Source organism: Hippocampus zosterae, chromosome 2 (assembly GCF_025434085.1).
Source record: "Hippocampus zosterae strain Florida chromosome 2, ASM2543408v3, whole genome shotgun sequence".
Classification (NCBI taxonomy): Eukaryota; Metazoa; Chordata; class Actinopteri; order Syngnathiformes; family Syngnathidae; genus Hippocampus; species Hippocampus zosterae.
Genome location: NC_067452.1, coordinates 31,585,345 through 31,602,267, shown reverse-complemented (window position 1 = coordinate 31,602,267; position 16,923 = coordinate 31,585,345). Strand labels below are relative to the sequence as shown.

At 41.9% G+C, this 16,923-nt stretch overlaps 1 protein-coding gene across 3 annotated transcripts in view; it reads right to left on the bottom strand.

Annotated features, from left to right (window-relative positions):
- The window catches only part of ptpn11b (protein tyrosine phosphatase non-receptor type 11b), a 32,233-nt gene extending 16,555 nt beyond the window's left edge, over positions 1–15,678 (bottom strand). For 2 of the 3 annotated variants that reach the window (XM_052059789.1, XM_052059790.1), the window contains exons 1-2: positions 15,520–15,678; positions 4,925–5,047 (exon numbers count right to left, since the gene is read on the bottom strand). In XM_052059789.1, coding sequence (XP_051915749.1) covers positions 4,925–5,047; positions 15,520–15,533 — 137 coding nt within the window. In that variant the 5' untranslated portion in view covers positions 15,534–15,678. Of the gene's footprint in view, positions 1–4,924; positions 5,048–9,516; positions 9,694–15,519 lie in introns of those variants that run through there. The other variant, XM_052059791.1, reaches the window with a different exon arrangement.
- Positions 15,679–16,923: the final 1,245 nt, after the last annotated feature.

Here is a 16,923-nt window from a genome sequence, read left to right as displayed (position 1 = left end):
CAGAGGGACATTTTAATTTTTTTTATTTTTCATTTCAGAGGTAGGTTTATGCCCTGCGGACATGTAGAAATTACACCCACACGTGTGCCTGCACAAGTAAAATATAGATCATGTTTATTTGCCAAGCGCCCACTCACACGCTATCGTACCACGCGATGAATTTTATCGAGCCATCTGCTTGCTTTTCAAGGCTCGTTTTGACAAAGTTTATTTGAGAAGGGCTTCAACATAGTTGAACTCATGATGACCGCAACTTAAAATTTGTCTCATACACACACATTGAATGGCAAAATTGCGAGCGCCACATGAACACACGGTATTCATATGTATCATGCTAAAGTGCTTTCCACACAAATTAAGTTGCATAAATGCTGTTCATGTTTTATTATTATTATTATTTTTTAAATGAATGACATATAAACACTTTTTAAAACCGAAATACATATTCACATTTTTAAATTGCCACACAGAAAAGAAAACAGTTTGCTGCTCGGCACAATGTGAAACTAATAAAAAGAAAACAATTGTTTGTTCATTACCAAGTGGAATGTTTTATTTTCTCCTTTGTGTTCATAACTGCTCTTTAATCAAGCAAGTCATTTATTTTTATCCAGTGGGATATTATCTGTTCGTTTCAAATTATTTCAGTGAGCATTGTGGGTCCCAACAAGTTTGCAACAAGAGACACTGGCTCCCAATCATCTGTAGAATAGATTTTAAAATTCTGCTACTGGTGAATACCTCAATGCAGGAGTTGTCGCGGGCCACTTCGGAGTTATGGCTTCCCTCAGAGGAGCCGGTGGAAAATCTCATTGTTATTTATTACCCATGATAATTGAACATTTCGGAACAGATTTCAGCAAGAATCATGATAGTTGACACACATGATTTGCTCCCGCGGGCCACATAAAATGACGTGGGGGGCCTTGACTTTGACACTTGTGACTTAATGAAATGCTGATTGACCAAAAAGTCATTAGGGGTCGGAGAGCCGCCAACTTTCGTCTATTCGTGGAGCCCAGAGTCCAAAGTAAACAAGATGAAGCTGCATGTAGTTGTTATGCTGCATGCAAATTTTTTTTTACCCTTTCCTTGGATTAAGGTCTTCTGATCAATTTTAAAAATATTTTTCTCTTTTGAATTACTTTTTCTCTCCATTTTTAGAATATTCATTTTTTTTAACGTTTTCTATTGTACATTCTTTGAGTAATATTTGTAAGCTACTTTAGTTTTTTTCTGCTTTGTGTCTGAATGTCGGCGTGCCTGAAAACAAATGCTTTTAGCGTGTTGCGTTCTTGTTTGAGTGAAGCCTTGTGGATGAAATGCGGGATATCAATAAAGTTGCCTTGCCCGAGAGCTTTAGTCTTTCATCTTTGTTTAGTGCACTGGGCAGGCGGATACAATGAAAAGACGGAATAACGTGCTTCACTCCAGTTGGTCCTGATCTTTGTGCGAGAAATTGTGCCTATTTGTATGTTGTTGTTTTTTTTTCCCCGACAGTGTTTGATGACTGAAAATGGTTTTACGAGAGCACTCGTTTTTGTTATCAGAAGTCATCGCATCGTGAATAATAAATGCGTGCAGTCTGCATCCCAACTGACAGACCGGAAACAATGCAACTCACCTCACACAGACTTGGTAAGATGAAGAAAGACGATTCTGGAGGGAGGGACGAAGCAGTCCAGGCCAACCTCTGATTGATTGATTGATTGATTGATTGATTGATTGATTGATCGCACTGGTGTTTCTCAACACTTCTGTTCCTTTCTCCTTTTGTCTCATGAGCCACGGCTTTCTCTTTATGTGTTTCCCGGTAATTGCTTAACAGCTTTGGTATTGGCGCTTGGCACGGCGCCAATAGTTCCATCGTCCTGTTCAAGTCCCACTTTGACGCTCAGGCCTTTAGACTGCTTTTATCTCACAGTTAAACACTGTTACCGATGGAAGAGCCCAACATAAGCGCTTCCATTTTATTCACTTCCTTAATTACTTTACTATTGTACGTACATTACAATGGAAGACACGATAAATATTTTATTCCCATGTTAAACCGGGTGGGGACTATCATCTCATCAACACAGGTGCAGCCGCTAGAATCAACGCTAAGCACAAAGGAAGAAGGAGAAGAGAGGGACGTGGAAATCCTCGCACACACCACTGGGGCAAAACTCCACGATGGCGAATGCTGAATTTTGGCTCACCGTCACCATGACAACAACCTGCAGGGAATGCAAACTGTTGGCGCGATGATGTGGTGTTTGCAACCTGAAATTGACTTACCCAAGATTGAAAGTCAGTAAACGAATGAACTCCCGATTTCCAGTTGGGGCAATGTGAATCATACGGTTGAGAAGGAAAATAAGAGACCTCGAGTGCTGTCGCACGGAAATATGAATAGTAAAATGTTTTTTCCCAATATGTGCGGTCACCAGCGGAAGAATTTGAATGGATCAAAATGCGTTACAATTGACCAAACAACAAAAACGAATCAAGTCAATGATCTAATCGGTTTACAGTTTACATGTGCAGTGATCCCTCGCTATCAGGCGATTTGCGTTTCGCGGCCTTGCTGTTTCGTGGATTATTCTTATTTTTTTACAGTAAAATACAGGACTGTATGGAAATGGAAATCATCCAATATAATTATTTACAAAATAAACAAGTGAAAATATTTATGCTAATGAAAAACATTTGAAAGGAATATGTACTGTAAACAAAAAACAAAACAAAAAAAAACATAATATCAAGTGCATTTGGTGTATTTATCCTACACCCGAGTTTGTTTGCTATCGCCACACCTGCCGAAATGAACCGCACGCACCAAGTGATGAACTTGAGTTTGAAAAAAAAGAAAGAAAAAGTGCTTGTGTGAAAGGACCCTTTCTACTTTAGGACAAATTTCAAAAATTCTGCATTACTTTTTAAAATGTATTTAATGCTTATAAAACCCTAAATGTCCAGCATACAAAACCCAAACTCTCTGTGTTATAATGTCTTTAATTAAACATTCTGTGATCATATAGCATGTTTCTACAAAAAAAAAAAATGCAATAACAGCATAAATGTTACTGCTACACAAACTCATTCTTCGCACATTCCAACTTTCCCTCCTTGAGGTTTCATCTCCCTAGAAATTGATTACATCGCTATTATGTTTCCTGGGTTCCATATACAATGGAGAAGATAAGAGCAGGTAGAGACTCCAAAAAGAAAAAAAAAGGAGAGAAAGAGAAGACAGAGCCAAGGAGGCCAACCTCCCACAGTGACTATTACCATCGGAACTATCACTCAAAGTACTCATGCCGGATAATGACTAATTTGCTCATTAGGCTCTCCACTGCTCTGATAACATACTGAAAGTGTGCGCACGTGGTGAGAAATGGCGAGTGCGGTACACTGAGTTTGGAAGCTCAAGAAGAGCTTACCACATGATGAACAACAGGATTAGTTTAGTATCATTTAAACATTTTTGGACATTATATAGTCGACATCTAGAAATGCTGGAGATACGCACGCGTGTCTGTGTGTGTGTGTTATTAATATATATTTTTGTATTACCGTATTTTCCGCACTAAAAAGGTGCACCGAAAAGCATTCTATTTTCTCAAAAGCTCACAGCGCGCCTTAAAATCCGATGTGCCTAGTGTATGGTCATTACGGTAATATTTCGACCCCAAAATGGTTCCTTGCTCGAGACATGCTTACAATGCAGAGTTCAAACTCAAGGCGATCGGTTTCGCAGTTGAACGCGGAAATAGAGCAGTGGCAAGCGAGTTCAACGTTAATGGTGTTAAAACTTGCTGTTGGTTAAGCGAACTGTATCGCTGCTTTATTAAGTTTTAGTGACATCTGATCATCGCTATATAAATCATGGTGTAGTGTCGTGTTCTGTTGGCATTTACTTGAGCATAGCTCCATCTAGTGGATGCATTGTAGATTGCATCTTATAGTGTGGTGCGTCCAATATATGAAAAAAATTACAAAATAGGCCATTCATGTCACCTTTAACCCACATGGCCGATATCAACCGGAAGCTGTTAGCAGTCAACAGTCTGCAACTGCAGCTTGAGATCAGAGCCGTTGCAATCCATCTTTTGTTATTATTGTGCTCATTCAAAGTTTGTTTCATTGGGCAATTCACCGATGCCGAGCAATGGAAATCTGGAGTGCCAGGAGAAACATTTCCATATGTTACATATGAGCTACGATAGTGATATTCTTGCAGTTAACACGCTGCAAAAGTGTGTCCCATGCCGCACTGACTAAGGGAGGCAGTGATTTGCTTTTCATAAACTCACAAACTCTTGTCTTTATTTTTCTGTTTCGTTCATGTTCGGGGCCGTTATGGCGACTGGTCATCATGGCATGTGTGGGTGTGTGCATGGGTGTGTATGCGTGCACGTGCAGTAATGAATCGATCGCGGGAGGTTGGTTGCCCGAAAAGTCGCTCTTCGGTCCAAAAAGGGTGGGGCACTCTGAGTATAGATGCTACTTTGCTTTTGTTTTTTAAAACAAATTATTGAAAATGCCTCGCTCTCTTTGAAGATACAATTGAACAATTGTCATTTTGGGGTATCCTGAAAAGAGTTTATTTTTTAGGTCTAAAGATTCCGACCGATGCCAGTAATACACGATTCATTTTAAGGATGTGGAGTCTCTGAACTTTGCAGTGTGGGTTCAGATGTTGTACATAAACTTTAAATGAGTATGGATTGGTATCTAAAAGTACTCACAATGTCATTTCAGTGACTCTAAAATGGTAAATTCATCTCTCAGCCGGGTAGAACTGAGGTTTGTTTGCTCTCACGACTGAACTTTGCAATTTGAGAACAGCGAGGCAGCAAAAAAAAAAAAAAGGCTTGTGATCGATGAGGGAAAAAAAAACAGATGTAGGGAAGGCAATGGAAGGGAAGAGCATAAATACCTGACTGAAAGGGTGAAATCCCCCGGATTGCTCTTGCTGGGCCGGGCCAGGAAACTGCCGTGGACGCCGCGGGTCAACAGGAGCTGCTCTGCTACGATTCCGGTGATGTTGGGATGGAACCACCTGAAAACAAAAAAACAAAACAAATTCCAGCTGCTGTCACGCATTAAGTCGGGAGTGTATTATACCTTTTCATTTTGCCTTTTGTTGCTTCGGTGACGCTGGTGGTATCCCAATCGGAATAAAATCGTAAATAATCGTAAACCACAATAAAATCGTAAAAAATTCATTGTCCTTCTGGACAAATAACACAGGAAAGTGGTACATGTTTCTATATTTACAACAATATAGTTCAATGGTCAAAATGGGGAAAATTGTCCTTGAATACGAATAAATCAAAGAGTGACTATCACCCCGGAACTGATCGTGTTCGACGTCAGCCATTCCATTATAAAGTACACTTTAAAAGGTCACGTAGATTCCGATCATACCGATTATCAAATCATCATGTGCCTAATGTTGCTTAAAATTGCAAATGTTGAACTTAATCGCATGCAGGCCATTGCTAATGGGTCAGGTTAGCAAATCTTCCATTAGCAGGTCCTGTCATTTGCGCCATTAAAAAAAAAAAATTGATAACAGGCCCAGATTGCAAACTTTATCTTCCGGGATGCCTCGTTAATTTCATTGTTTTGTCAGAGAAGACGAGGCGGAGAACTTAAACAGCTCACTCGGGAGAAGCAGAAACTATGTTCAAATTGAGAGATAAACGTTATCATTGCCAGATTGCGGATGTGAGATATGCATGGAACTAGACGGCTTAAAAACATAAAAAATAAAAAAGAATGTCAAGTTTGATGCTCTTCAGAAATTCTCGTGTTGTCAAATGCCACCGTTGACGTAACAGGAAAACAGGAGGCATCTATTTCATGTCACGGTATAAATCTACCGGTAATTGATTTTTATTCCAAAAGGAAAACAGATCAGGCGTGAGAGAAGATGAAGGTATGCTGCTCATTTCCTCATTGTCTTCTAACTTAGAAGAGAGGGCCGCTTTCCATCTCTCCCTGCTGTAACACACCTGACAGCCTGATCATGATCCAGATCATTGTGAATCAGTTATGTTGCAGCAGGGAGAGATGGAAAAACATGCAGGAAAGAGGCCCTCCAGGACCCGAGTTTGAGACCCCTCCCTATAGCTTCTTGTGATATTTCAGCGGTTGAAATAGGCTTACGTAGAGACGTCCACCTCGATGAGACATCCACCGGACTAACCTAAATGTGATCAGTAGTGTTTAGTAAAAACATTCAAGTTTAGAGGAATGCAAAGCAGAAGCTAATAGATAACATGATCACTTCCTCTGTTGCAAAACACAAATGTGTAAATACAGTTTCTATCCAATCGAATTCTCAAAGTAACTGCGGGCTGTTGCACACTCGCTCCCTCAAAAAATATTCACAACATACGAACAGCTGCAAAACGTCCATGCTGAAGTTGGATTCGTGTCGCGAGTAAAAAAGAAAGCTATATTGTATTGCGCTTGGTACGTAAGCAGACGTACGTGGGTAGACAGAGTGAAGCAGCAAGAATGTACTGAAGGGATGCCACACGTCAGCTGTGCAGACATATCGCGCTCCCGTTTAAAACTCTCTAATGACTGCGGGCCATTGCGGGCTAATTTAATCTTTTCACGCACCCTGTAACCTGATAAAAAGATAAACTGTCCACTGTCGGAACCACTGCGCCTGAAAGGGCTAATGCACCATAATCATTGTCAGGTCCCATTTGAAGGGTCAAAGAAAGAGAATTGAAAGAAGAAGAAAAAAAAATCAACAGTGAAATATCTTTCGTGTATAACAAAGGCTTTAGATTGGTTTGGTGGTCTAAGAGTATACGACTTTACATTTTGTTGACATCAAAGAAAAAAAGATATCGGGCGTGATTTACTCAGATTGGCAGGTGCTAAATGGTAGATTCACTCTCACAAGTTGTGCGCTGTTCGGTATGACTTTAAAAGATTGCACCGCATATAGAAATATGAAGTAATGGAATTGGAAGTGTCAGTCCAAGAGTAAAACAAATATAATGATGCTATCAAAAAGAAATAGAACACGCCGCATTGACCGCCTTAGCTTTGTTTATTCATCATTTCGTCCCCGAGCGCCTGACAATTGGACGTGTAGGTATTGGGCATGTCACGGGTATTCGATATCGCGATGTTAATCGTGTCTCCGTGTTGTCGTGGTACCGTCTAGGTATAAAATAATGAAATGGTGCGCTTAAAATTTCGTTTTGCGCTCGGCTATACGGAGGCACTTTGCTTAGCAGGGCTGCACCACACAGAACACACAAACACACAGAATAACACAATAAAAAAAAAAAATTAAAAAGAGCATCCATACGGTAAAATCAATTGAGCATAGTTGGTCACAGATATGACGATAGGATTTAAAAATGGTTGGTAAAAATGCACTCGATGATGCACGTCACATTGCAAATGTGGGAGAAAAAAAAATTGTACAAAAAACAAGTTTTACTATAGACTGCCCAGGGGAGAGAAAGCTCTAGGCAACAAGTGAAAGGTTCTCTACACCTACACGCTACGACCCATACGGCACATTACATAAAACTCACGTGCCACCGCACAGCCGTAATCTAATGTGCAAAACTCTCATTTACTTCTAACTGTTCAGTTTAACTGACAGCCGTGGAAAAGGCAAGAAATATCCTTCCGAGAGATAAATGCAAATGTCAGACTTTAGCACTCTGCATTGAGAGATAACCCCCCAGCGACCATTTTGTACTTGACAGACAATTCCAAGTGACAACGATGGCTTGGCCGTTGCTATTGGCATGTTTTCTCCATGGTTTTTCTTGAACTTCAATTACAGTGAAACAATTTGGGATGCAAATATTAGAAGACATTAGGAAAATATGCGGGTCTCTGAAGGTGCGATAATGGCAAAAACATGAACTGGATTATTTTAAAACATAAGCCAGACATCTGTCCCGGAATGCACCTGACCTGGATTCCTCACCAGGCTGGATTAGGTTGTGGGACGCGAGGGAGTCAAGTCAACTGATGCAATTTCTGTCATTTGAAAGTGCAAAGTACAACTCGAAGGGGTTAAACTAAAGTCGATGTTTTGTGGCTAAATGGGATAAAGGCTTCCAGTGGTCTTAGAAAAGGAGTTTTGGTGATGCGAGGGGGGCTGGGCAGCAAATGCTTCAAATTTAAGGACTTTGATGGTGATGAGTTATTCGCCATGGTGAATTTGTACAGCAATTCAATAGAAATTTGGTGGGTATGAGCAGAGGAAACAATTATTTATGGTTCCCCAAGGCACAAAGTTGGTCAAAAATAAGGCTATACGATTCGATAGAAATGTTTTGAAATTTGAATGGGGTAAAAAAAAAAAATAACTTAGAGTTTGTGACAACTTGTGATTCACAACTGAGCAAGCCAAAATCAAAATGAGCATTCTTGTACGTTACATGTTAAATCTTCACGGCTAAACATTGATCATGGTCATTCTGCAGCCAGCTAAATTATTAGCGATCCGAGCCTCTCCTGTTTTTGTTGGTCTGACGATGATGTCAGTCTTAATTCGTACAGTCTCGTCATCTTTCCATTTCGGCAGAACTTTGTCCTCTACTCGCAATTGTAATTCAAGATCACGTTTTTCGGCAGCAACCACCAAAATGTAACTTAATCTTGAAACACAGCCAATGTTAGTGTCAGACTGTTTTGACCGTCTATTTTTCATGGCGTATTTTATTTGTTTCTAAACGAGTGACAACGGTATTGTTATCCTCTGATAATTTACGGAAAATTGACTCTGCCGAGGAACCACTGAGAGGTCGCGTGTGTCAGCTGGTGATCAGATTACTCATTGTCGTGTTTTTTTTTTTTTAATCCTTCACAGATACATAGAGAAAAAGATAAGCGTGCGGCAAATAAAAACTGTGGTCTGTCACTAATCTATATTTAATCCTTCCATCCCAGAACTGCTGTCGCAATGAAAACATCAAAACAATGGGGACACGCTACAAGAAATGCGACTCGGAAACAATTGTAGCTATCAGCACACCAAGGTCAAACAAGATGGAGTTCAACCTCTCATTTTGAGGAAAATATTGGGCCGATTCCAAAGAGTCAACAAAAGTTATATCACGGACCAAAAAAGGGACTGTGAGTTTATTTCATCGGATTTAGATGGAAATCACATTTCACCCAGAACCGAACCAGTCAATCATATGGTGATTGAGAACATCAACTCGGAATTGATTGAACCACTTGCACAAATGCCTTTTCTGTAAAACTACTAAACTACTAAAGGCCTAAAACAATTCACATAAGTACAGTTTTTAAAAAATGGCAAAACTTTGACCACTGCTTTAATTTTAGTTGGTCGTAATTCAGAAAAAATGTCCAAATGACTCTTGCAGCTGATTTGGTTCTGTGCCAGGAGTCACGATTCAACACCTGTTGTATGTTTCTATTCAATGACCCCAAAATAACTCGAGCTAAATGCATTATTTCGTGAAAGCAGCAACACGGGGAAAGTTGAAGGGGATTATTTCTGCCTACCTCACCATTCTGGTCGAAGCCTTCCACAAGCCCCTTCCTTCTCCTCTGATTTTAATAATCCAGAAAAGTTACACAAGTGAGGGCAGGAGGGAATAGGGACAAAATAGAGACAAATTGAGGATGTGCGGGAGGGTGGGGGGGGGAGCTTTAGGGGTGTGTGCTCGTCCGTGTTACCGGGGTCAGCGAGAATAAAACAGTGAGAGAAATGTGGTGCTTTGCGCAAATGTTTGAAAGAGAGGGAGTGTGCAGGGGAGCGCAAGGGGCGGAGGGTTTGTAATCTGGGATTTGGATGAATGTGAGCGAGCCTGATAGCACAATCAGACCCCCCCCCCCCCCTTGCCCCCCCCCCCCCCTCCTTACCCCACTTTAGGTGAATGTGACAGCCTTAAAGCCGACTAGTCTGACCGCCTTCCTCCCCGAGTGGTCAACAGCAAACAGAGTCCAGCCTGTGATCCCCAAGCCAAGAGAGTTTTTGCTGGCTGTGACATGGGCCAGACCGTGCCAGACCAGATGAGGGCACCGACAGGTCCTGGCTCGGACTTGTCATGGGGAGCAAACACAACAGCTGTGTTGCCCGTGCCTGGAGATTACATCTGATCGTGCGTGGCGTAGTTACACCAGATCATAGTCGGCCCTGGCCAACATAACCCACGGCGCAATCCGGCCAATTCAGCAGCATGCCATTAGGCTATTCATTTTTCAGTCATGGGATGAACGTGTAATTAAATCCAGCAAGTATCCAGTGTCAGACTAGATATTTTCAGGATGACTTTTCTATGACCCTCGGATTAAGTATTTAAAATGCATCGTACAAGGGAATTGTATTCACAGAACATCTAGAGAGAGAGAGAGATAGACAGAGAGAGAGAGAGAGGATATCACAAACAAAATGTCTTCTTTACAGTCTAGGTCACAGGTGTCCAAGTCAAGGCCCGGGGGTCAGATCTGGCCCGCCACATCATTTTATGTGGCCCACAAAAGCAATTCCAGCATGTCTAGTTCCATGATGCTTGCTAAAGTCTGCACCAAAATTTCAAATTGTCATATGTAATCCACAATAACAGTCATTATTCTTGACTCCTGATTTTAAAACTAGTTATTCATCAATTTGTTGTGCGCTGTATCTGTAATATGTAGAGGGTATTAAACATTGATATGGCTTCCCAAAATTCATAACGGCCCTCCAAGGCAAACCGTAACTACAATGTGGCCCGCGACAAAAATGAGTTTGACACCCCTGGTCTAGGTACTTTAATATTTTGTTTATCCACATATCACGCGATGTGCCCCTTGCCAAGACTCCGGCAAGAGGAGGCAAATATTAACAGTGATCATTGAAAACAGGTGAAACGGACCATGATGGCATTTAAAAAACAACAACAAAAAAAAACCCAAACATCTTCTGGATACAGTAGGTATTCTGTGTTGTCTTCCACGCCAAACTCATCCATGAATGTCTTGATTGAGTCGGGCACTGACTGGGGGAGTCACGCTGGTACAGTAAAGGCCCTTCTACAAAGTGTTCCCACAAAGTTATAGCATATACTTTATTTTTTCAAACGTCTTGCTAAGAGTTGCTTGTCCCTAGGTGTGAGTGTGGATGGTTTTTCGTCTATGTGCGCTCTGCGATTGCTTTTGTCCTCCAAATAATTACTTGAGTAAGAGAAAGTATTCAAAGAAAAGACTGTCAGCTCAATCCATCCATCCATTTTCTGATCCGCTTATCCTCGCTAGGGTCATGGGGGTTGCTGGAGCCTATCCCAGCTGTCTTCGGGCAGTAGGCGGGGGACACCCTGAACCGGTTGCCAGCCACTCGCAGGGTACACAGAAACCAACAGCCATCCGCGCTCACACTCAGGGACAATTTAGAGTGTTCCATTAACCTGCCACGCATGTTTTTGGAATATAGGAGGAAACCCGAGTACCCGGAGAAAACCCACGCAGGCACAGGGAGAACATGAAAATTCCACACAGGAAGGCTGGAGCACCTCCGCACTGTGAGGCCAGCGTGCGAAGCAGTCGAGCACCGGGCCACCAAACCTCTACGAAATTACATCATTACATTTTATGGCTTTATTTCATTTATCAATTAAAGTCTGATTATTTGGTTGCTTCATTGTCTCACTCCCTCCTCCTCAGGTCATGACTTCTGGAAACGAGTGAGTCAGGGCTTTCCAAGAATAGGATTTCCTTTGACAGCCACCATGCGACCCACTTCCTTGCAAAAGGCTGGAGCAGCAAACCAGACAAACAAAAACGAGTGCATGAGATGGCAAAATAACCTGCTTTGGCCTGATAAGATGCCAAGAGAACAGAGAGGCAAACAAAATGTGTCACGGGAAAGACACGGGTAGCTTCGTGTTGGGCCTCAAGCTGGTTGATGGAAAATGGGGCACGGAAGGCATCAGCTGCTGTTTAGCCTCTTACGTAATGTCTCAAGTTCAATAAAGCCTCGGTCGTCTATTTACAGCATGCCTGTCTAGGCCCGCCGACAAAAAGGTGGTATACTTAGCAGCCCCAGCATGGCATCAGACTATATTGGCGATGGCTATATTGGTCACAGACCAGTCTTGGGGTGTGGATTTTGCTAATGTGATCTGTATTTTTAGCTCAGATGATGAGATGCAGTATTTACACGCGGTGCTAAACTCACACATCCCCCATGACTGGATGTTTCTCAGTCTAAGTCCACATATTGCATAATTAACTAAATTACTCCTTTGAAAGGGGAATCTGGCTCTCGATCTTTTCATCCTTTGAATTACATCAAGTTTTTCTGCCTGTGCAAAACACACGAATTGGGTGAGAAACGGACAAATATACATTTGGATTTTTCCATTTATTGTTCTGTATTGGAGGCGGCCCGGTAGTCGAGTGGTTAGCACGTTGGCTTCACAGTGCAGAGGTACCGGGTTCAACTCCAGCTCTGGCCTTCCTGTGTAGAGTTTGCATGTTCTACCCGGGCCTGCGTGGGTTTTCTCTGGGTATTCCGGTTTCCTCCCACATTCGAAAAACATGCATGGCAGGCTGATTGGACACTCTAAATTGTCCCAAGGTGTGAGTGTGAGCGCGAACGGTTGTTCGTTTCTGTGTGCCCTGCGATTGGCTGGCAACCGGTTCAGGGTGTGCCCGTCTACTGCCCAAAGACAGCTGGGATAGGCTCAAACATCCCCCGTGACCCTAGTGAGGATAAAGCGGTTCGGAAAATGAATGAATGAATGTTCTTTATTTCAAATTTCAAAATGTAATTTTAAATGGGGGCGGCCCAGTGGTCGACTGGTTAGCGCATCGGCTTCACAGTGGGTTTAATTCCGGCCTGGCCTTCCTATGTGGAGTTTGCATGTTCGCCTGTGTGGGTTTTCTCTGGGTACTCGGGTTTCCTCCTATATTCCAAAAACATGCGTGGCAGGTTAATGGAACACTCTAAATTGTCCCCGAGTGTGAGCGCGGATGGCTGTTCGTCTCTGTGTGCCCTGCGATTGGCTGGCAACCAGTTCATTTTAAAAATTATCTTTTTTTAATCTCTTTTTTTATCTTTCATGTTTTATGCGTAATGTAATAAGTCAACAATTATGGGATATTAAAAAAACAGTACAATATACTGTATTAAATTTGACCTTTTTTCAAAATAGAAAAAACAGCAACTTAATTTTTGGGGGGGAATCGTGCAATGCTCCATAATATGCATGTGGTGCATTAAAAAAAAAAAAAAAGCATGAACAGTTGGTGGTGTGGCGACTTCTCCTGGAAATGTTGCCAGCGTTATCTTATTCCTCCACACAGGCTGTTGTTTTCCTGTGGCCCTACAGAGAAAACTGACTCACTCTTCTCAAATGAGTTTCAGTGACAGATGCGGTCTGGTCCATTAACAAAGGGGGGCTAGGTAGGGGTGGGGGAGCCTTTTGGTGGGTACATAATGAACACAGAGCAGCAACATGACGTTATTTTTGATGGATGGAGAAGTGGGCAACGATATGTGTGGATTTAAAGGGGGATTCAAATGTGGTGCGACGGAGCAGTGAAAAACTGTTTCATGAAGATCGAACTGCGCATCGTCTGTTGGCACTGTGAGATTTTCACCTCAGGAAGTGCGGAGGCAGCCTCAAAGCAACACTCTGAAATGTCACGGCCGCTCACACCTACTTTAAATCTCATTCTTTTTGTGTGTGTGTGTGTGTGTGTGTGTGTGTGTGCATGCTCTGTCTGCCTTGAATCGAATTGCGATCCCCAGCGTTAAGGTTCTGACGTTCTGCAATGTAGTATTTTTGGTCCTGGTTCTATGACTCTCATTAGCTGGTTCTCACCAAGTTTGGGATGAAAATTTAACACACTACAAACGTGTAAAACGGAAAATTGTCTGGGAGTTATAATAAACCTATTCACAAGGGAGTAGGAGCCAAGCCTTTCCACAAATAGTGAAAAACCATGAATAATTTACCCCCCAAAAGTGACTGAAAACCATGAATAATTTACCCCCCAAAAGTAACTGAACCCCCCCCCCCCCCCCCAACAACACACGAAACGCCCACAGCAATTTCACATTAAAAAGGTGGTTGTTGAACCAATATTACATTTTTCTACGAATGTAGGGGGCCGCAAAGTGTGATCCCGCGTGCTGCAAATGGCCCCCAGGCCGCGTGTTTGAGACCATTGTGCTAACGCTGACAAGGATCAACTATGTATTGGGGAAGTTTGTCAGTGGATCCTGGCCATGCTTTGAAACACTGTTATGCAATATTATTGCTTCTGAATGTTGTTGTTTGTTCTTTTATACTTGTATGACAGTTAAGCCAGTATTTCTTTTTTATATTTTAAAGGTAATTAAGATTTTGTGACTCTTTAACCTTGAAACAGATTAATTCCTTTTCCATTATTTCCTATTGGGGGGAAAATAAAAACACCATTCCAGAATGTGTTTATCAACTGTTCTGCTTTACTTTCCATTTTGTGAAGTTTATAGAATTATACAAAAATGGAAGCACTAACAAACCTGGAAACTAAATAGATAGATAGACAGATTTTCAGCACCTTTGACAACATCAATATCAACTAACACATCTGCCACACTGACCTGTTTACCACCCGTATAGTGATTTGCTTTGCTGTGTCAACTACAAACTCCAGGAGTGCAAAGAAAGCAATTTGTGAAGAGCGTGATGCACAAAATTGTCTCCAGAGCAGCCAGCTGGTTGAGTCAACATCTCCCAGTTCACCTTGCAGCGGGACAGAATGCTGAAGCACGAGAACAAATACTTGGCCCAGCGGTAAAGAGCAAGTACTGCATGTTTGCAACTATGGCTGAGCTCGAACACACAAACTATTCATCACAAAACAAAACAATTATGATTCAACAAAACCAGATTCCAAAAAGCAGGCCAATATTGGTGCTCAAACTGCGAGTAGAAGTAACAATAGATATACACTCTGTCCATAACATTAGGCACACCTAATCTGAGCATTGTATTGAGATCCAATAAAACAGATATACCCACATTTTACTTGGGGGCAATTCTGCAGAGAGAGAATGTCACTTGTGTTCTTTGTCAATGTTTGTAACATGATTCTTTAACCATGAGGGAATGTACTTTTATGAGGGAGTTTGTCCTATTTAACCCTGCAGAACCCACGGGGTCAAATTTGGCCCCTATAAATTCCGCCACACAAATGCCACCCTTAAATTCCAAAGGAGCAAATTTGGCCCTAATCCTAAATAAGGATTAAAGCATTGCATTTTTGGAAAAACATATATTTTGGTTCTCAGTGAACATATATCAGTCATTTCATGTATAATTCATCATTTTCCAAAAAAGAAAAAGGTTCTTGGGTTCTCCATTAAGATTGGACAAAATTGAAACTGGCCCCCTCGACCAACTGCAGGCGCTCTCTCGATATCCCAGCGGCTGTAAACTTGCCGAAGCTCGGCTCGTGCAAAGTGAAGCAGGTGTCCCAACACTTCGGCAGTAACAGGGGACAGTTTAAAAACATAAGATAACTTCACTTTACCTGCGAGATGTCATCGCAGTCCCTCCGATCTTTCAGGAGTCTACAAACGTTGTTCTTGTCCTCGCGCAAGATTGTCTCTAGAACGCCGGACAGTTTCAGCGAGCTCCGGCTATTTGGCTATCCGTTTCGTCAAGTTGCACACAATACCAGGGTGGCGCGTATGTTCCGGCTCTAACCTTCAGAACAAACTCTCAGCACCAGTGTGCTTGTAGGAGTGTACTCAATTTAAGATAAAGTTATTTCTAAAGCACTTAAAAAAAGCAACTGCGGATTAAATAAATTACTTTGCATTCTAACGGTTAAACATTCAACATTAAAAGCACTACAAAAATGCTGCACTTATGTACTGCGGCCATCTACACGACACACTACTCATGACTACTGGAGTGGAACTTCCTGCTTCGACCTCCAAAACAAGAGTGTTTGCTATTTATTAAATTGTGACATAGGAGGTTTCAGCAAGACGCCAGCAATATATTCATCAAAGTGATGAAGAACTTGTTTTGTCATCAGTTGTGTTCAGATATTATTATATTTCAAAAGAGGGAATAGTTTAAATATATATACAGTATATATATGTAGAGACAATTCCAATTTTAGTATTTAAGCCAATTTTGGTATTTTAGCCAAAAACAAGTTGATACAAATAATTTGCTTTTGTAAATCACGATAAAATGATGTGGTAGGCAGGAATTGTCCCCCGGGCCTTGAATTTGGCACCTGTGCTCCAAAGTTTACTGTATTTTATCCAATGGCCAACCAGTTAACTGGTCAAACTGTAAACGGATAATGACGCAAGTACAATATTCCGCACTTACATTTTGAATTCTGCTTTTGTAGCCTGTTGACCGTTAAACCAATAAGGACATGTCAATTAATTTTGCTCTCTGCTGTCATAATGTCAATTGGTTCCAAGAGAAAAGATGCTGGTTGCACCTCTCTGTTCTGGAGGATGGCGCGTGCGTACACGGGCGGCATTGACGTCAACAGGCCTATCACTCCAGATTAATCTACTGTGGCATGGACAGGCTTATGCAATTGTCTGCGAGCCCAAAGGCATCACAACTATGGATTTATTTGCCTCCCCGCAGCTTGACCCCGTGTCCTGCCACAACCCACATATACACAAGCGCTGACAGAACGGAGAGATGGAACATCTCCTCTTCTTGGAATTTTTCCTCAGCCCAATACAATGTGCTCCGGGCTGAAAAGATCCGCTCCCACTGAGTATTTATTGCTTATGTCTGGCGAGCAGTTAAAAACGATGCTGGCACACAATGGGACGACTTCACTGTCTGATCGATATGTGATGGAAATGGAAATGTGGAAGGAGAATAGCGCTAGCTGCGTATGTGCTCTCTAACACTAAATGTGATGGATGCAAAGTCATCAACCTTGCATCTG